The 23594-nt window shown below is 31.2% G+C and overlaps 1 protein-coding gene across 17 annotated transcripts in view; it reads right to left on the reverse strand.

Annotated features, from left to right (window-relative positions):
* Nucleotides 1-23594, reverse strand: part of Mctp (Multiple C2 domain and transmembrane region protein) — a 134633-nt gene that overhangs the window by 42220 nt on the left and 68819 nt on the right. For 8 of the 17 annotated variants that reach the window (XM_076411698.1, XM_076411695.1, XM_076411699.1 and 5 more), the window contains one exon: nucleotides 3099-3205. In XM_076411698.1, the coding sequence (XP_076267813.1) occupies nucleotides 3099-3205 (107 nt within the window). Of the gene's footprint in view, nucleotides 1-3098; nucleotides 3209-22991; nucleotides 23152-23594 lie in introns of those variants that run through there. The other 9 variants (XM_076411697.1, XM_076411701.1, XM_076411706.1 and 6 more) reach the window with 3 other exon arrangements.

A 23594-nucleotide genomic window follows, 5' to 3' on the forward strand; every position in this document is an offset into this window, starting at 1 on the left:
TTTCTACAACTAAATACCTTGCAATCTGCCACTTCTCCAATAAAACATTACTTCAGTCACTGTAGAACAACACAACTGCGATTTCTAGCTGAAAAACCGTACCAAGTAATTTTCGCCATTACAACATTAAGATAGTTTTGCCGAGACCATGACACATGGCAGTCGAGTGGAGCAAAACTCGGTATAAACTGTGAATTAAACAAGACTTCCTAGCCTCTCTCTCCCAATTCCAATTAATAGTTTGGCCAGGTTATAAATAATACCTTTCCAATCTGACTAAACACTTAGCATTATCATCCCTAGCGCCAATGCGGGCTTTGGAACTTTTTGTGAAGCATCTACACGACCACGATCTTTCTTACACACACACACACACAATATAAATATATATATATATATATATATATATATATATATATATATAAATATATATATATATATATATATTATATCACTATCAGAACAAAGGGAGGTCAGGCGTTATCATGCCGAAGTATGACTTGCCTATTTCATTGAAAAAAAGATATTAACTATTTCATAATTAGCATCTGTACATACTGATTAATTCAATAAGACTAAATTGAAAACTGTAATTTAGGTAAAGAACATTGATACCTGCATTTTCGCCAATAAATATCGCTGATCAAAATACATCCAACCACCTAATACCCAATATAAATTTTTAATAGGTCACTGAAAGATCATTCACAAGCGCTATTTTTTATATATCCCCATTTTTGGTTTTCCTTATTTTCCGCCAAATTCAAAGTTTTCTTATGAATAAAAAGTTCTTATATATACTAGTACGAGTAAAACAATCAGCAGCAGATGTTTGCGCTCATATCCCTTGGTCCGTGCCATAACAGAAGTTGCGGAGAAACTAACGGAAAAATTTCATTTCGCCAAAACAATTCTCGCGTATGTCTCTTTGTGATAAAAAATTTAGTTTCATTTATTTTAACAGGAATATAGAGATTTATCAATGCGCGTAAATATTATAACAAGATACCGATTAAACAAGACTTTTTTAATTAAAAAGTATATATAGAATCAAATTAAAAGATAAATGGGGAAATACCAATCTTATATAAGTTTAATTAATACTCCCACATCCCAAAACTGTGGTGAAGAATACATAATGAGTCCAACCCATGAGCTAACCAACAACACAAACATGAACAAGAGGTAAAGTTTATAAATTTCTTAATTAAAATCAATATTACACCGATATTTATGAAGTTTCTTCCAAAAAAGGTTGCTACCGACGAAAACATTAACAAATCCACAAAATAATTTTGAATGACCGTAAATTGAAATAGCAGACACTCTAAAGATATCAACTGAACGTGTACATCATATCATTCACGAATATTTGGGTATGAGAAAGCTTTGTGCAAAGTGGGTGCCACGCGAGTTCACTTTTAACCAAAAACAACGACGAGTTAATGATTCGGAGCAGTGTTTGAAGATAATCAAGCGTAATAAACCCGAGTTTTTGAGTCGATATGTCACATTGAATGAAACCTGGCTCCGTCATTTCACTCCGAAGTCCAATCGACAGACATCCGAGTAGACTGCACACTATGAACCTGCTCCAAAGCGTGGGAAAACGCAACAGTCGACTGGCAAGGTTATGGCGTTTGTATTTTAGGATGCGCATGGAGTAACTTTCATTGACTACCTTGAAAGAGGAAAGACCGTAAACAACGACTACTACAAGGCATTATTAGATGGTCTGAAGAACGAAATCGCCGAAAAAAGGCACTTGAAGATAAAGAAAGTGCTGCTTCACCAAGTCAATGTACCGTATCAAAAATCCATGAATTGGGCTTCGAATTGCTTGCTCATCCACCGTATTCTCCAGATTTCACACCCAGCGACTATTTTCTCTTCTCAGATCTCAAAATAATACTCGTTGGCAAGAAATTTTCGTCGAATAAGTATCGTACTATAAAAATGCGATCGAAAAAGTGGAGGATGGCTATAAATAATTTATCACTCTTGAAGGGAATTAGGTTGAATAAAAAAAATGTTCAAAAAAATGTGTTTTACTATGGTAGGCTGGCGACTTTTCAATTGATCTGTTACAGACATTAATGTTATTATATTGAAAATACCGAAAGAACAAGTTTCAGTAACATATCATTTTTAACATTTTACATTATTTTACAGTAATCATTTTACTTTATTATGGGAGAAATATGATTAATTTAATATATTGTGGTCGAATTTCGACCACAGGACGATCACTAGTGAATAATAATTACAATATATAAAGTTAAACGAACTCCAAACTTTCTATTTCGGAAACACATATTAATATCAAATATGCATACATTATACATACGCATATGCCATTTCGAATTCAATTACTCATCGTGGGATAATTATTTTACATGCTACAAAAACGTTTTTAAACTCTATTAGCTAATGAGAATGTTTTAATGTACCGCATAACTTTTGCCTGCTAATTATATCTTTAATTTTAATCACATATTCATTAGAACGAATACCTAGTCATATTTCACGGAAAATATATATTAGCAAGCTTAATACCAAAAAAAAAACATTAAGTAAGGTTTCACGGAAAATACTGCTAAATTTGTTGATTAATAAACCAAAATATATATTTCAACGTAAAGTTTCAAGTCAATATGCTATCATAAAGATATTAACACTCTTAATATAAGCATAAATTAATCCTTTTACTTACAGAAACTTAAGTAGTACCTCCTATAAACACCCTCTTTTCAAGTCTTAGAAACATGTTGTAATAATGTGTGTTTTGCTTTGTAACTATAGCCAAAAGCAGGATGGAGTCACACTATGTAAATCTAATTGATATAAATAAAATATTTGACGAATTGGTTACAAAAAAAGGACTGTATGAGACAGAGCATTATTGTGATAAAAAAGTTATAGGCCCGTAATTCCACCCTCATCAAAAGAGGCGAAGGATAAAACTGAAATGATATTCCTTGTTGAAAGTTTGACCCAACTGAATGATTTGACCATTAAAATGAAGAACAGCACTACAACGACGAAAATTGTACTAATAATGATACTGCCAATAAAAAGTAAACTACTAAAATACGTACTGGTAGTAAGTCTAGTCCAGCCACAGTTCCAGGTGTCGGTGCACGAGGTCTAGGTGATCCTCCCGGAGAACTTGTGGTATCTCCAAATGTACGACTTAAAGGAGAGTCTACTGAAACAAAAAATAAAAGAATATTAGAAATATATTTATTATATTGTTTACGGCTGAAATATTTTTTTCGCAATCGACCAGGGCTGTTAATACATTTTGCGTAAAATTATTTTATGCATTTAAGAATTCTGATAATTTTTGCAATTCTGCAATTTTTTCTCATCTTTCTAGCTACATGAGATATAGCGCCAAAGAAACAAAAAACAAAAGAATATTAGAAATATATTTATTATATTGTTTACGACTGAAATAATTTTTTCGTAATGGACCAGGGCTGTTAATACATTTTACGGGATTTTGAAGTATGTTCGAATTTATGATGCACATCTTAGATGAACGCAAGAGATTATATATTGTTACAATACAATGTCATTTGAATAACTGAAATACAGTAATACCAAAATGGCTTTACAAGGAAATACTGTACCGAAGGAAACAAGAACTAAGCGTAAAATGTAAATATGAACTCAATTGAAAATAAAATGTATTACTTAGATATATAATTGTTAATTTGGCCTCCATGGGATATCACTATATTAAAAAATACATGCTAAATAAATTATATATGATCACAGTATTTTTGATTAATTATTTTCTTTAAAACAGAATTTAGTTGTATGTGAAAGACAAAATGAACTAAATCTAACTAATCTAATCGATGGTACAACTATACGTTGTTTCAGATAAAATTATAATATATATGTCATATATATAATATGTCTCTATTAATACCTCCTACCATCTTAAGATATTTGAGGTAAAAATTACATAATTTATTATTAAGAACATATAATTAAGAACAAATTATAGTTTATATAACCTATAAATTAAAGCAAAGAAATTCTAGACTAAAAGACAAATATTTCTTTAAATAACACCATTCCACTGGAATCCTTTGAGGGTTTTAATTAAGACTAATATTGAGTTTCCACTTCGCTCTACAAATATACATTTGTCACGGATCCTAATTAAACAAAATTATATAATTTGCGTTACAAAGGTTTTCTTGCTCTACTACAAATATTAAGCGGTATATATTAGGAAACCGAGCGTACGTTTTATTACATCCGGAGTGTTTAAAATGGAAAGATGGATATCTGGTTTTTTGCTCTAGTAAAGTTCTTGTTCAATTTTTTGTTTATGACGAATAATAAAATAATTGCATGACTTACTATAACAAAATATATTTCATCAAGCTGGGAATCGGATAATTTAGTTTTGGTGATTTTCTTTTTTTTTGTACTATAGTTAACACTTTCGGTGGACGCCAATTGCGCTCCAGCGCGTTAGATGTATGCTGGTCCTTCTAAGACTTGTATTTAGTACGTCACTAGCAGTGTGCCAGTGCAGTTGTATCGGCATTATCTGAAGACAATAGTTGTCATCTAGGTACTTGGTTTCAATATTTCCTTTTTGATTCATATGTATTACAGAATTGCATATGGCGGGAAAAAATATCCATATGTCGTTCTAAAAGTGGAACAGTAAATATGAATCCTGCCGTAACTTTACAATAAATATTCAGGCAATCGTATTCCAATTTACGCCGTTTGTTTGTCTGACATAAAAAGGTTACTAAAGGCTCCATCCAAACTTACTTCCGGAGCCGTTATCTGTTCGCTGATGTTTTTAAAATACTAGAGGAGAAGAAAGCGCTAAACGTAACGAGATAGCAATGTAACAATTATTATTTACAAAAAAAGAAAAGACACTATTTATGTATGCACTTCATGTCGTGGATATCCCGGTTACTATTTAGACTGCGCAAAAATTAGCCATTAGTGAGTTTTAGTGAAAATGTGTATTAGCTTTTGGTCGTTCATTTATTTCTATTGACTTCTCAATTCACTTGGATAGATATTTTGTTTGTTTGTAGTAACATATACTTAGTTATTTTTTATCGTTTTTCTGCTGAATAGTTTTTATCTTATTCTAGTAATTAATTTATTCCCATTATATATATATATATATATATATATATATATATATATATATATATACATATATATAATATATATATATATATATATATATATATATATATATATATATATATATAATTTTGTATATTAAATTCCATTAGTACTGATCACATTGTGGCGCGTGACAAAAAAAACATAAATTTTTGTCATAAAAAATTAAAATATAGACTGCACGCAGGTTAAAAAACGTTATTAGGAATATTTTATTGTTGTAATCTGAAAAACGAAGTCGGCTTCTAGTATTTGATCCCATATCGGCAGCGGACGTGTTAAGCATCTTCATGTAAAAATCTCCATCAATTTCAACATTTTACTAGGACCGTACAGCGGCGAAACAATATTTTAATTGTCTACAGATAAATTTCATTTATCTCTTTGCATAATTCTTGATAATATGAATGTTTCTGAATATTTATATAGGAATAGCTTATATTAGCAGTTTTTGATTGTCCCATTAAATGAATACATTAATCAGCTTGGCGAAAATTTTGCCTCCCTTCTGGGGAAAAACAAAAGCACCGGATGGCATGATATTTGGCACGGTTAAAGGACCTCATACGGAGGAAATAAGTAAATTCCAATAAAACGAAGTACGCCCAAATCAAGCAACCAGGAACAGCTGTTAGATCAAAATTTTAGGAAACAAATATTTTAGGCTCTATTTTCACTGACCAACTGCTAACTTTATTTTTAATACAGCAAATTAATTGGACGTTTCTGTATTTTAGGTCTAGTACACATAATTTTCACAGATCGAGCGCTTGGGATAAATAGAAAAAATTAATTATTAACAGTAATATTTTAGGCCGATGATTAATATTTAGATTTCTAACGATTAATGCAATAACATATGTAACTATATTACAATTTCTTCTTTCAATTTTATCAATAATTTTAATTATTTACTTATAGAATTAAATGTTGGAAAGTTAATCATTTCATATCAGTTATTTAATGATTATAAATATATTTTACTTACTTACATTACTTTAGCATAATTTCTATACAGTATAATATAAAGTGCCTAATTGTACATTGTTTTATTTCATATACAAACAGCAAATACAAATCATATATAATTATATTTTATACTCTGAAGTTGTTGCAGTTCTGAAAATAATCTTACTATTGATGCTCTTGTCATAATCTTCCGTGATGTAGTAATTTAGACTTATTAATTATTTGTTGACTATTAAAACTTACATTATTGTAATTAGTGATATATACCAAATATATTTCTCATCTTATATCGAAAATATTGTCAAAACAAATTTTACTAATTTTAACATACTATTTTAAAGTTACAAATAGTTAGTAAGATGCAGTTAGTAGTTACGTTTAGTCTATTATGAGAGAACTATCATTAACTATATAAATTGTGATCAAATTTTGACCATAGGGCGATCAATAATAAATATTAACCTGATTGTATACGTTCAGAAATCATTCGGTAAATTACATCACAATAATTGTATTGCATTTTCTGGGACAAGCCCTATACACTAGCATTAAATATTTAAACAATATCGTTCTCATTTATTGCATTCAGAAATTCACATTTAGTGAAATCAAAAATACATAATAAAGGAAAATAACGTACTAAGGTGTCCGTTAATTAGTGAATACGGAATATTCATTGTGACTACTGTAACCGTAGGCCATAAAATTTCAAGAACGAACGCATCATCACGTCACAGCTGGACAAGTTTTTCACTCCCTTAGAAATCACAACGAATCGAGCTGCAGCCAAAGGTATTTTGATTCAATCTTCTCAGCCACCACCAGAAACTCAAGGAGGGACAAGAGGAAGAAGAAAACTGATCGATAATATATAGGATTACTGACCAACACACACCTGACATCATCGCGTAAATCACCACACATACATAATTGATGACAGTCAAATCATCATCATGAATTAGAAATAAATTACCAAGAATACGGATTAGGACTATCCCTAATATTGATCAACCAGACCAAATTGAGAAAGCGTCTCTTAAAGTATTAATTTATTATTTAATTGTCATTCATTCAGTGGTTATTTAAAGTATATTCTACGTGACATACGGTCCTGCTAACGCACAATTTCCTCATGACACGGCCTTACCACGTACTTTAAAAACAGGCAAATTTAAAAACAGCCTACAAAGAGAAGCTCGCAGCATTTGCGACTCCATAAACGTCTATAAGCAGTTGACTTATCAATTGCTAACCTGTCTGAAAGCCCTTTAAGAGTTTTTGCTAATTTTCATCCAATAAGAATAACAATTTATTGCTTTTGGACATTTTCAGTCCTTTAGGTCGTTCATTGTTATGTTAATTTTGACGAATCACGTTATGCGTTTATAATCAATTTTACAAATTGATACTGACTTAAACCAGAATAATGATCCATAATATACGAGGTACACATGTTTTCAAATAGAATAATTCCCATATATTATATACTTTTATTCCATTTGTTGACGCAATGTTGTTCAATTTGTTTTATTACCTACTAAACAACTTGTATTTGTCATCGGCTTTTATTTCAACCTGTCTCAAATGTAATAATATATCTCTAAATTCTGAACTAAAATAACAAAACAGTGTACAGCACCATCCAAAATTTATTATTTTATATAGAATTCTATTAGACGGTTTCTCATTTGTTTAAATTCATCTTCTATGTTAGCTTCTATGTTTTTAACACTATTTTTTCGCAAATAAACTAAGGCTGCATTTGGTACAATTTAATATAATTATCAGTTGATCATTGTTATTTACTGGATTTTATTACTAAAACTGTAAGAAGCCATTCATTTCCTGTAATAAATTAAGAATATTCACCCTAATTACCTACTAGAAAATTCAAGTTTACATGCATGATTTGCGTCGGTTTGTTTTTATAATGTACATTCAGTGTTCTTTATTAGGTTATCCACTACTCGCACATCGTCGTTGTTGTATATAGTTGACTATAATTCTTGTTTGTTTACTGCACCGGTAATATTAGATATATTCACATTTATTGTTAAAGTAATATTAGAAACTCAAAAAAAATAAAAAGCGACAAAAAAAATTAAAATATTACCGCACAAACGAAAAAAAATTAATTAAAATCATCTTTTAAGCCATACAAAATAAATATTTTTCCGTCATTTCACCTGGACCCCAACGCAGCGGCCCTCTTAATCCAATATCTTGTTATTCCGCTTCTTCAGCTCTAATAAATGAAAAGCACAAAAATACCTGATTACTTGGTACAGTTTAATTTTAATAAAAGAAAAAATATTTAAAACTGAGTCTTTCATTTTTTTAATTACAAAGATAGTAAAAATATATTGCTAACAATAATATAGTTATAATCAAATGCTATTATCGTTCCATGTTATATGCGATCCTCAAATATATACACGTGCACCGCCAACGACAAATTGAACTTAGATATTGTCACCAGCGCCTGACTAATGGTTCCAGCGACAGATCTTTCTGTCACTATATATATAACCCTACATGTTAATACGTTTATTATATATATAAGCATTTGTAACTTAATAATCCACTTCAAACAGCCCATATAGTTGACATTAAAGTAAAAATACTGCAATATAGACAATCATCATATCCATAATCATCACAATAATCATAAACTGTTGGGAAAATATAGACTTGATACAAATACACAGGTCTGCAAAAAAATCCTAAAAGCTGTCATTTTTGTCATATTATGACACGAACAGAAGAGAATTAAAAAATATTATTTTATTTGCGAACCATTATGGATGCATACTCTTTTTTCATCCAATATAGATTCACTAGCACACACTAAAACCTTTTCTTTTCCTTTGACTACTCTTTATTCGCCATTTTTGCTTATAGGAAGAATCTACAAGGTATCTCTGAACCGTCCAATAGTAGTCTAATACCATTGAGATCCTCGATTTTCCTTGGTATATTTTATCTTTCTCATTAATGTCATAGTGATGTCTCTAAATTTGTTCTTCACTATTCGTTCTTAATTTTTTTCTTAAACGTAGTAGTAGTATCATTTCAACAAGACGCCACCTATATTTTTTAAAATAAAACAGCTTGAAGGCATTTAAAACTTTGTATATTTATCCCTATAAAGTCGTCACTATACGTTAGCTTATATTCATTAATATGCACGACAATAAACTTTACTTCACCTCATTGAAAATCAAGTAAGCCCTTTCGTTTTAAATTGATACTTTAACTGAGTAATAACATTTCATATTGAACATACATTCACGCCAACAATGGTTGTAAATAAATATCATTATAGAATTACAGCTTCTTCACTTATAGCGCCATTATTTTCTGAATATATGAATTATAACGTATTATAAAATGGAGCGCTATATATTATTTCGCAAAGTTTACTTTCTTCATTATGTGGTAATTTATATTGAGTTGACTAACAACACCTCTTTTTGCTGAATTTAGTATTGCTCAACTGTACAACATATCTTTCAAATCAAGGATAAACAGATTATGCCTTAATTAACAGTAATAACTTAATGCCAAGAATGCCACAACTACTCCAAAGAAACTACCCAAGCATGTAACAATCAATTTAAATTCAAGAAAAGCACTGGAATTTAATTTAATCACCAATATATATATTAGGAATATTTCCAAGAAAAACTACAATAATATCCTGCAGATCTGTTAATCGCTCCGAAATTATTCTGATACCAATGCCTGATATAAAATTGAATGCTATCAAAACTCCTATATATTTGTTTCTCTTTAAACAGATTAGCCTAACTCAAATAGAATAAACTAATTTCGGACCGCTACTTTGGATTTAGATTAACAACGTTAATCGCTAATAACGATAATCAGTTAATTTCATAAAATAACGGCCATCATAGAACATTTTTTGAATCAACAAATATACTTTGAAATTTTTTTAGAAATAGCACAAGCCTTCAACCATGTTTTGCATACCGAGGTATGATATATAAGCTCAGTAAGATACCACTAAGGTAATATATATAGAGATTAACCTCTTGTATAATCAAGAGACTTTAAGAAATAAACAATAAGGATGATTATCCTGAAACAAACCTGCTTGTCCAAACATTTTTTTTGTCATCACAATAGACATCCAGTTATTGACTTTATATCACATATCACAATGTTCTTACAATTGCAAAATGTTTAAAGATTTCTAAAAATCCTGAAAACCTTCAGCGCCACCTACCAGGTCCAATTGTGAATCTAAACCATTCACAAATCCACATAAACACACACTATAATTGTTGTCCAATATGCAAAAGGACAGCAAAATTATATAGGTCAATTGAAAACAGGTCAATTGAAAAGTTCCCGGCCTGACACATAGATGGCGCCACTAAAATTAAATCCATATGTTCTCAATTTTTACCAAAAACAACGACGAGTTGATGATTCGGAGCAGTGTTTAAAGATGATCAAGCGTAATAAATCCGAGTTTTTGCGTGAATATGTGACAATAGATAAAACATGGCTCTATCATTTCACTCTGAAGTCCAATCGACAGTCATCCGAGTGGACTGCACACGATGAACCCGCTCTAAAGCGTGGGAAACGCAACAAGGTCAGCTGGCAAGGTTATGGCATCTGTATTTTGGGATGCGCATGGAATAATTTTCATTGGCTACCTTGATAAAGGAAGGACCATCAACAGCGACAATTACATAGCATTATTGGACCGTTTGAAAGACGAAATCGTCGAAAAACGGCCGCATTTGAAGAAAAGGAAAGTGGTGCTTCACCAAAGCAATGCACCGTGTCAAAAATCCATGAATTGAGCTTAGAATTGCTTCCTGATCAACCGTATTCTCCAGATCTGCCTCCCAGCGACTATTTCTTATTCTCAGATCTCAAAAGAATACTCGCTGGGAAGAAATCTTCGTCGAATAAAGAGGTGATCGCCGAAACTGAGGCCTATTTTGAAGCAAAGGACAAGTTCTACTACAAAATTGGTATCGAAAAGTTGGAGGGTCGCAATAATCAGTGTATCATCCTTGAAGGGAATTATGTTGAATAAAGAAAACTAATTTTGCCAAAAAAATGTGTTTTACTTTTGAACTAAATATGGTAGGTTGAGGACTTTTCAATCGACCTCTATCTAAACTAATAATTTATGAAAAAACTGGAATTTATCTTGAAAATAATAACATCTTAATTTTGTTTATTCGAGTTTAGACCCTTCTTACCAAAAAAAACTGATTAAAATACCCCCACGAAGCAATAAAAATTGATATTTTAATCTACTTTTTTTCAATGTGCTTTACCTCCTAGGAACTTAGTGGGAATAAAGCCGCAGGAACTTTATTGGCGTCGGGAGACTGAGGCGCTTCAGCTTTTGTAACGATCTGGAATTTAACCCTTAACATTTGGGAGTTTCAATATTTAATATTTCCGCTTTTACGGCGTCGAATTTATACATCAAACTGTCAAGATGCATGAGTTTTACAATTTTTATCTAGTGTATGAATTTCTGTCCTCTATATTTTCAGAATTTAGAGAAAATTTCAATTGTAGTGACGTAGAAATAACACATCTCTGACAACTAGACGTTCATTTATATATGCAATGAAAATAGAGTTGAAAACTTTATAGGCAATTTTAGAGAAATGTTTCGGGACGTCCGATATCTAGATATAACAACTTTGACCTTATTAATTGTTTTCATCGCTATACTATGCTATATTACTAAGAATTGACTGTAGTTGTAGAAATATTGTCAGAGTATAAACCCAAAATATGTTCAAATGGAATATATTTGGAATGGATGGATTATAGTACAAGAAGACTTGTATACATATATTATAGGAGCATCAATTTAGTTTAATTTATTTCAGTAATTATGTTTTGGTTAAGTATTCAAATCAATATGTTTTGGCATAAGGCTACTTTTAACAAGCTGACCATCAAGACCGTTTAGATTTTTGTTTTGAATCTATTAAAAATCATGGATTCAAAAATACTGTTGCATAATACATAATGGTTTTCAGGATAAAATATTACAATTATTATACTGAGTAAATAAATAATAAGTGTATAACATAATTTTGTATTGAAAATTTAGGACTACAATAATGAAGGATGAAGGACAAATCTGTTTTTAATGTAATAAAACAAGGATCAAATCAACAAAGAACTCTCTAATAGATCCTTTTAAATTAGAGGTACTAATGAAATGTGAAATGCATACAGGTGTATTGATATTTAATAGATCTATATTTATATATATAAATCATTTCTATATATACTGTTTATCTTTTTATTGAATTTTAAATTATTTCTAAATTTCATTGGTCAATAAAATGTGACGTCAAGGCTGTCACGTGACGAACCTGCATGGCAAATTTTTTCAAAGAAACAATTAAACTTAACAAAATATTTTCTTTACATTAGCCTATAATATAGACTTAAACCAACTAATCAAATTAAATAAGTAAGCGATTATAACCCCATCTAGCAATTGCACATCTTTTTTTTTTTCGTTAAAGAACACAATAGAGTTTTAATGGATAGTTAAAATATACTTATTCGAAGTATTGGCCTTTTATCTCTGTATTTTTTTCCCATTTTTCACATTATTTATGGATGCTATTCCAAAAGAACGGCTTCTCTTTAAGCTAAACCATTGACCGAATAATTTTTTAACTTCAGATATTACAAATCTATAATTCTGTTATTTTGACGAGATGTAACTTACGTAATTTTTAGATTATTGACATTAAAATAAAATTCATCAAGACATAACATTGCATACATATGACTAGTAATATCTGTTGCAAACATGGGAAAATAATTACCAACCCAAATGATATAAACGGAATCAGTTTGACTAAAATGACATCTGATTATAAATACAAGTGACAGAAAACTTTGCAAAAATTAAAGACGGTAAGTCGCCATTAAAAACTGATGATCAACGCTAAAAAAATTTGAATTCAATCATCAACTTACATATCAAAAAGAAAAACTTTATAACAATAAAGGACAAGTTGATAATCAAAGCATTCCATAATAGCATGTCGCGGATCTTCTTCATCCCGATTATATGAGAAAAAAACTGGCAAAGAGGCACCGTGTCTTGATAGCTCGTAATGTCAAGAGTATATGTGAAGACGGTGATTTATATGAAGTCTGTGTTTGACGGCGTGTAAGAAGACTCTTTGCTTTGTTTGAATAATATCTTTAATTAGACGGATACATGGCATTTTATTCCCCATTGCTTCTCCCTTGAGTACCTTGTACTGAGTAACTAAGCTGACATAACTCCACTTCTTAGCTTCATAGCTTAGTAATTAGATCTAAGAAAAGAAATACTTATCCAATGGTGATTTCATTGATTCGATATAGCTATAGTCCCATTAACACTCCGATATTCACATTACACATGACTTTCTAAAATCAATACCCCTCTCGATGTAACATCTGCTTATTTACGCTATCGGAAGGTTTTCAAAAGGTTGAATTGTTAAAGTATTCCGTCTAACTTTTGGCGTCTGCACTCTCCTTATATTAGCGTCTTATTTGGTCTCATACATGTGGTTTAATACCTAATTTTTTATACACTTTTACAAGATCGATGTCTTAGTAATACGTGTATCTAAATGTTCCGAACTAATGCATAGTTCCGCAGCAAGAACATTACAGTTCCAAGTTGGATTGAAGTTGCTCAGCACTCAGCAGTGAGCTATAGGAATTCGAATACCTTTTAAAAATTTTTCACTATTACAAATTAGTATATCGCTCTAAATTCCAAAGGAAAAACAAAAAATACACTAATAACAGTACCGGATTTTGTTAATCAGCTTGTTTGTTAATCTATATAATAATGTACTACCTGTTTTGATTCAGTAATACTTCTTCTATTAAAAAGTAAGATTAAGTTGTTTATGCTTCATACAATTTAAAATAATTAGGAATTGGTCATTGTTATTTACTGAATTTAAATACTAAAAAAGTATGAACCTAGTAATTATATATGCGCAATTAAGAATATTTCCTCTAATTACCCACTAGAGTCAAGTTTACAAACTTGTTTTTTATCGGTTTGTTTTCGTGGTGTATAATATATTGTTCTATTAGATTATCCACTACTTACGTATCATCTTTGCTACATATAGTTGTTTACAATATTTATTTGTTTACTGCACAGGTGGTATTTACGCCAATGTTGATGACATTGTAATGATAACACAGAAGTTACCAAATATATCGAAGCGCTTGAAATTAATATCAAATAATGCTCAAGTACTCAAACTTAATGAAGAATCGACAAACAATTATACCAAATATAATATCAGAACTAAAACATCAAAAGTTTATTTCTGAAAACTATACTACTACCATCTACAGTTAAATTAGATTTGTTTAGTACAATCTCAACTTATAAAATTAATTTATTACTATTATACTGCTATATTTGCATCAAGCAACAGACAATTCAAGCTAAAGTTATGATTAAGTATACTTATATATAATAAAAATTGGTATAATTTGCTTCGCTTTAATCTTTTGAATTCTTTTCTGTTGACTACCCCCTATATTGATTCCACGTTAGTGTGATTTAATAAGCTTATTTCCTGTTTTAAGGCGAAATATTGAATAACTTCGTAAATCCATTTGATTTCGAATTCAACATGCAATTCATCATTGGTTACGTAGTGATAAGCATTGGTAATTAATCTTGTAATTAACTTAATTTTGGCATCCTTGTATTATTAGATAGTTTAATGTTTTAGTACAACCTCATTTGAACGAACTACAGAAATCAAAATAGGCTTTAAAGTAGTTTGATAAACCAATCTGTTTGATTATAGAACTAGTTTGTAGTATCTTCCGACTAACCGGTATTGTATTTTGACTTTGAGTCTAATCTGTTCTGATTTTTCTCTAGCGTGTTAACGATAAAATATAAAGAAAATAAATTAAATTCGAGTTTTTGATCAATAATCTATATAACTATAATATAATCTATAATAATCTATGTATCTAATATCTATAGACGCTAATTATAGAACACGCAGAATAGAATTTTCGACTAGAGCAATACTGTTCGACTATAAAAAAATTACTTACCAGCCCATATATATATATATATATATATATATATATATATATATATATATATATATATCAAAAAAATTGGCTGTCTGAGAATAAGCTTTACATGGAATGGGAATGATACAAAAAGAAAGAATAACAACCACATGAATTGTCTGAAAATGATCTTGCGAACCTTTTTAATATAGCGATTTCATTGATTGCCAGGAAAAATAAGACAAGATTTATATAACGTATTGTGATTGGAAATGAACTAGATCTACTACTATAATCACAGGCACAAAAATCCATATCCTGGAGCTATACACATCGACACTGATGTAGAATATTCATGTCCATGACTTATTGTTTCAAGTTGAAGAAAATTCAATGTATTACGCGCTGGTATGACCTAATGAATCTGTTATCGCAGCATAAATTAGCTGGAATAAAAATAGCAGCTAACCGCTATCATCAAGTCCTGTCTATCAAGCAGATCTTTCCAGGTAAATATTAAGAAAACACAAACTCGAAAACAAATCGACGCTGGCGTACCCTACGGCTCCCCGCTGCCCCAGCCATATTTAACTTCTTTATTTCAGATTTGCCGAGAAAAGAATATATTGACGTCATATTTTACGCTAGCTACACTGCTTTCTTCACGGCCTCCAATCTCGAGGTTACCATTCAAGAACGTATACAGAAGTAGCTCGATCATGCGGTCAAGTGATTTAAATTCTGGAGGTTGCTAATAAACCCCCCGAAAACTCAGGCCAACACTTTCTATAAGAAGCGTTACGCACTGCGCGTCTCGCAACTTAAGATCGATACCACAACAATTCCAGGGCCTAGGTCTCCACTTCGACTGATGGTTCGGTTGGCATTCCCAAATCCAGAAGGCAATCCAGAAATATTCGGGGATAGACAACCTTCTCTATCTTCTAAATCTACTAAATGCTTATTTTACAACATATCGATTCGGTCCGAAGTCTATGGATCTAATATCTACTTCAAATTTGTTACACCCAACCAGGAGAGACAGCTTCAAGTTCAAATCCAAAATAAGTTCGTCAGGAGAATATCAAACGCTCAATGGTTTGTCAGAAATAATTAAATTCACAGGGAAACTGACACTCCAGAAATCAAGCACTTTATATTCCAGTCCTTCCAAAAACAACTGCTAACCCAAGTTCGCGATTTTATAGTTAGTTTCGCAGTTATTTCTTATCAGTTATTTCTCCGGGTCCGTGTGTCCAATAACGGCTGCTGATTAGCGGGTGCCATATCCCCAAATTTGATTCAGTAGCAGTAACGATCCACAGGAGTGAGGCGGTTTCGGTTTGGTGTATTGGTACGCCCAGAAGCAGTCCCACATAACCCAGTCCAACTTATCACTCCAGGGCTAGTCTCCGCGATCAGGTATACGTCATGCATTCCACCTCCTGGTTTTAGGCCAGAACAAAAAAAATCGAACCAACATCGTTGTTTCTAAACGATATCGCCATATTTCCAGAAAGACGAGAAAATTTCTTTTAGAAGAGAAAAAATATTCAGAATACATGCAAGTCACACACATAAGAAAAGTATTAATGTCAATAATAATGCCGTCATAATTAATGCACAGCACTTGGTATTAAAACTGTTGAAATAATAAATCATTACTTCCTCTGAAAACGTACCATATTTAAAATCATGTAAAAACAAGTTCGCAACCATTAATACGTTATTACGAACTTTTACTTCTGTTTATCACACATTTAGGTCGATACAACCAATGACGTTGTTCTGAAATTACATTTAATTACGGTAACGAACAAATGGATACCGCATAAAGGGAGTGTGACAGGGTTTTTTCCCTGTGTGTGAGCCTAAAACGATATTATTCATCATGTAAAAAAAACGTATTCCGGGCGGAGTATTTTTGCGTGACTGGGACTAGCGCAATATCGCTTGATTTTATTACGTTAATTTTCCTTTGAAACGTGCCGTTACGTTTTCAGCCCTGGAAAATACAGAAGAAGAAATGAGATTTTGAATCGGCGATTCAATTACCGCGTCAAATATTGTCAAATGGAGTTGAGTTGAAAAAGTATGCAAATTTTAATAGATCACGTTAATTATAATTAGTGTTTTAACAGTAAGATAAAACAATTGTTAGTAAAATATTAAAGCCATTGTATTTTATTATATTTTCATAATAACTAAAGGCAATGAATTACAAAAGGCATCTTCTGAGCTAGTGGAGCTGATATAGTTACATATTAACAGAAAAATCAACTTATAGGCCGTAGCAAATACAGACCAAGCTCACTAGATTTCTTCACAGAACATTCTCAGAAACATAACATTAAACTATATGGAAGTTGAAAAACATTTCGACCCAAGCTCAGATCACATACCACCGATACTAAGTTAAAATATAATAAGGAATGCGCAAAATCTAACGTTATCAAATCAAGAAAAGACTGGAAAGGACTTCAAGAATTGAACAATCAAATTCAACTAAATGTAACCCTTAAGACAGACGAACAGTTACATTTTGAAGCAAAAAACTCGTTGTATATATTAAGCAATATGCTTGAAATAATTGTCCAGAACTTAAGAGTACAATTAATGTAAACTATCTTCCAAAAGATATCAGGAAATGGTAGCCGAAAGACGAAATTTACCAGAGAAGTATGACAATAAAATAGAATAACTGAAAATAAAAATGTTTTAGACAATACAAGGCAAAGACTGAAAAGAGAAATAAATAATATAGAAATCTAACAATCTAACTAATATATAATATGTAACAATACAGGGAGTTTATAATTAATAGTACTCCCCAACTTGATCAATACAGCATTTCTACTAAAATATGTCCCTGACATTTGGAACATCGTCTGAAAGTGTCCTAATTCTACAACCTGGAAAATAACCAAATAAAATAAAAGTCTATAGACCTATCTTACTGCTACCGGCAATAACTAAGGTATCTGAAAAACTCCTGTTGAAAAGAATAAAACCGATTATAAAGAGAAAAAATCTAATACCTACAAATCAATTTGGATTTATTCACAAATATTCAACAATTGATCAATTGTACAGAGGGCTATAACAGATATCACTGAAAAAACCTATGAAAATAAATAAAGTATATTCAGCTATATTCTTAGATGTAGTTAGCACGAACCTTCGATATGGTTTGGCACGTCGGCCAATAAGCTATAGAAAATGTTAACGAAGTAATACCCTAATCTATTAAAATCTTACATCAGATCCAGAATATTTAGAGTCATACAAGCTAAAGCAGATATACCACGAAAGCCAATTCTTTGCCTAGTTTACACATGTGATATACCACAAATGACAAATATCACGATGTCTACATTTGCAGATGATACTGCGATTTTTTCTGTCGGAGATAATAGAGAAGAAGCAGTTCGAACAGAAGGTGAAGAAAGTATTTGGTTGTATAAGAAAAAATGTGGTGAAAGAAAGAAAATATATTTATCAGGAGCTGCTCGAATCTGACTAAACCACTAACTGGACTCTTTATTATCAACAACTAAAGCAACTGAATCAGTCGATTTAAATAAACGACCAAAACTTATTAATAGAAAAGACGTTTTCTGCCATCACTATAAGCCTTAACAGAGACCGAGGGGGAAGAGGGAAGCTTCGAAGCATCACCGGCCTTACCCCAACCAATTTGCTCTGATCTCTGTAAAACTCTTTTGGTGTTTGAAATTTATATGCATAAATTCGTTTTCAATAATCTTGAATACTCACTATGTTTGCATTTTGATATACATTTTTGCATGTTGGCAACACTGCTTTAGTGTAACTAACACGACGCATATGTATTTCTTAGTTTATATGCCTTGTAGTTTGTCAAATCTCTTTCAATTAGAAGTCTTGCAGGTTATATTTCAGTTTATATACGCTTTTCTCTGCGACGGTTAAAACAGGTGATCGGTGACTCCGAGACTCTCAGACAATGGGCAAATGTTGTGCTCGGTTCGTGGGAACGCTTGTGACATTTCACAAGCGACAATATCCACGGTAATGGCAGCATAGACAAGACATAGTAACAAATCGTCGACGAAGAAGAAGCCAAACTCAAACTTAACCGGCAGAGACCGATAGATATTAAAAAGGATTGTAACCCAGACGACATAAAACTGCCCCGGTAAAAGTGGTTAACTCAAAACTTAATTGAGTAATGAACTCTGGATTGGAAGAATGTGGTATCATTCGATGAATCATCGTTTATATTGTTTCCTACACAGAGTCGAATTTATGTGTGGATTCCAAGATTCCGTTAAGATTCAGGCGACAATATGGGGATATTTAGCTGGTCATTTCGATCACTGCCCAGATTAGTGGGAATGAATATTTCTGACTACAACAAGAATATTGCAGCCAAACACTGCCATATTCCAAGAAGAATTTTGGCCAATACGCAAAGCCAAAGATGTCTTGGTTTGAGGAGCATCATAATATCATCAAACATCTTTTCTGGCCCACATATTCAACAGATCACAACGTAATTGGCCTATTATGGACATTAATATAGAGCAAGGAGCGAGAAAAGCAAAGACTTCCTTCAACATTAATGAAATTGGCGGATATTTTGGTACAAAAATAGGATAAGATTGCGTGGGAAACTATCTAGACACTCTACGAATATATTCCATGAACAATTTTAAAAACAAATGGTGGCTCAACACATTATTAATAAACAAATAATGTTTATATGCCAGATGTTCATATTGTTTGGTCCATTCCCTATATATAGTACAACACTATTGACAGAGCTATTTATCGTCTAACTTTAAATATATGAGCTTTAAAACAATCAAAAACAACAAAAACGTCGATAATTCAGGGCGCGGTTTAAAGCTCTTAGACAACTAAATTTCTTATCTTGTTTAGCCTATTACGTTTGGCCTATTATGTATGTCCTATTACATACCTGATCAACTAAGCCCCAAGGAATGAATGTATTATTGTTGGAGAAAAGTATGTTGATACAAATGAGGCTTGGAAAAAAATTATCTTAGTTACACCGAAAACTTATTCACTCAATAAGTGCCCGGTATTACTTATAAAATACATGGCAAATTATTGTGATTAATATTTTCGGTATACAGTAAATATTATATCACAAGGTTGTTCACATCACGCGATAAATATTATTTACGTCTTCTGGTTGAATCATTAATATTATTTAACGAATAATGGCGTACATATCCAGTCTTGTTTTCGATCGGTACGTACGTAGTACTTAAATAACAAACAACACATGATTTTAACTTATCAAATAAACAATATATTCAACAGACCCTAAGAAAATATACAAAAATTATTGCTTTATTGAAAATGAAAATATATCTTATAAAATTTATTCCGTTAGAACATGGGAAATGATATTTAAAAATTATTTTATAGTAGTTTAATTTAAAATATACGAGGTTATTTAAAGTTCACGTAGTTCAGGACAAACAGTAGAAGAATAAATGTTTTTAAAAAGTTGAACCGACATCCAAAAATAAATAAGAAACGAGCAACAAATAGGACTTGTTTTGTTCGTAATTTAATTTTATGTATATGACACAAAATTATAATATTATTTTTATATTGTTTGGGCTAGAAACCGACTTCAATCTAATCAGTTGGTCGTAATTAAAATAATATTGTAAATAGATAAATAGGTTTAGGTAGGTAATAAGCTATATTTTATGTATATAATAGTATATAAATACGTGTAGTAGATAGGTTAAATAAGGTTTTTGTTTATTTGTAAATTTTTTTGTGTTAAAAATGTAAGTTTAATTATTTTTTTACTTTTTGGTGAGTTCCTTATATATTTTTTGTCGGTTTAGTTTTTCCTGTTAAAAATATTTATTTTTTCTCTTTTTAGGGTTAATAAGAAAAGAATAATAAATAAGAAACGAGCAACAAATAGGACTTGTTTTGTTCGTAATTTAATTTTATGTATATGACACAAAATTATAATATTATTTTTATATTGTTTGGGCTAGAAACCGACTTCAATCTAATCAGTTGGTCGTAATTAAAATAATATTGTAAATAGATAAATAGGTTTAGGTAGGTAATAAGCTATATTTTATGTATATAGTAGTATATAAATACGTGTAGTACATAGGTTAAATAAGGTTTTTGTTTATTTGTAAATTTTTTTGTGTTAAAAATATAAGTTTAATTATATTTTACTTTTTAGTGAGTTCGTTATATATTTTTTGTCGGTTTAATTTTCCTATTAAATATATTTAATTTTTCTCTTTTTAGGGTTAGATATTTTACGCGTTCAATTATACAATAGATTACGCAGTTATTTTATTAAGTATTACAATGGGTGGATCAAGTAAAGATGCAACCCGTATGAGGAAAAATAGGAATAAAGGAACAATGACTGAAAATAACGAACGATTGGAGGTGATCTAGCAACTGTTCTACGCAAACTAGAACAACAAAAAGTCGTTGCCCCCGTCGGGAATCGAACCCGCGACCTATGCGTGTGAGCTGAACGCCCTAACCACTTCAACGTAGAGGCTTGCAATATCTGCACGGTTTCTCATATGATATGGTTTGTGCTTAAAAAGCAAACTGAACGGCTTTTATACTAAACGACTCTATTAAGCAAACTCTTACTGAACACTCCTCAAAAACCCATGACGGGTATAGCGGCCCAGTACCTGCTTTCATCGTCATCCTACCTAAATAACTTCAAATCGTACAATTAGTTGTCTGTACATCCCCATAATATTTAAGGAAATATCCTGTAACACCTAACCGTTGAGGAGTTGTAGCTTCCGTCACATCCGCTTAGCAATAACATTATACCCAAATATCTGATCATATTAGATAAAACACGTGTGAAAAATTTGTACGTTCCTTTGAAATTTGAGGGTTTCCTGTCATCTTGACCACTGCGGCAACCAAAGTGGTTAAAGAATTATATTAACCCGGCTAGTCGCTTTCGATGTTCAGTGATCGACCAAGACCATAACTTAGCTATTATTTTGGAATGCAGAAGAAAAATAAAACAATAAACGTTTAGATTATTTAAAAGTTATTATTTTACTAATTAATTAAGACGAGAAATTATTTTCCATCTAGATTACGCACAAATTGTATCAATATCTAGATTATTCGCTAGCTTTAACACCCTCAGGCTCTTCTCACATGCCAAAAAAATCCCTGTAAAAATAATTTTCACTGCTCGAAGATTAATGATTGAGTTAATGTTTATATTATATATTTTTTTACGTTATAAATCCGTGATTTCATTTCTATTCCTCGAACTTACCGAACACTGTGATAATTTAGGATAGTATGAATTTTGTATGTATATATTTTGCTTTATCTCCAGTGTGATCCACAACATAATTCAATTTTCGCTGACGTCAAATTGTAACATTAATCATCTACGAAAATAAGAAGACACAACAAGCATTAATCAGGGTTTCCCAACAAATTTCCATTACTACCACTTTTTACACGCTATTTTGTATCAGGAGCCGCACCGAAGTAATTAACAAGATACCAATTTCATTTGTAACATTAAATTAATATTCATAGATATTGTTTTAAAGAGTACATAGATTCTCACTACTAAACTTAGATCATTTAGTATTTTATTCCTTTTACCGATATATGATACTATAATTGCATTAACTTCAATAAAAACGAAAAAAGAATATATAATGAAATACTAAATTTAGTTTCGTATTACTTACACCATAACGCCGTCTGTTTGCAAACCATTAATTGTTTTATTGTTTTCACTTCCAATTAGCTAATTAACAATAACCGTAATATTTCCTTGTTCAGAAAACATTCAACCAAAATAACAACGAACTTGATATATACGTTTTAAAATACCAATCTATATTTGATAACTTACTGACGATATCACGACTAGATTTTTTCGATTTGTGATAAATAGTATCTTCCAACGTCGGTAAGAATTATTGAGATATAATAACATAATTTGTTTCCTGTACATAATCAAACATATCAAACACTTAGCCGACATTAGTAGTGTAGGTTCGAATTGAAAATACCAATATTCACTTAACAAATAACAGTTTAGTTTTGATTTATACAGACAAAAAATATGATCACGTCATTGGGCAGCAATATCGCGGTATTCAGCTGGTCCGTCCATTCACAACATTGGCCATATTAGTGCGAATGAATATCTTATTATAAATAAAATGATAATACGCCAATATGCATAACTAAAATGGTTCAGTCTCAGTTTGAAGTATCAGAATATCTTCAAACATTGTCGCTGGTCAGCACAAACCACTTTAATATATTAATAAATAAATATTGTG

This window comes from Rhynchophorus ferrugineus, unplaced genomic scaffold, assembly GCF_030347505.1.
Source record: "Rhynchophorus ferrugineus isolate W39M unplaced genomic scaffold, kcgeb_rfMv2 rfM8, whole genome shotgun sequence".
Lineage (NCBI taxonomy): Eukaryota > Metazoa > Arthropoda > Insecta > Coleoptera > Curculionidae > Rhynchophorus > Rhynchophorus ferrugineus.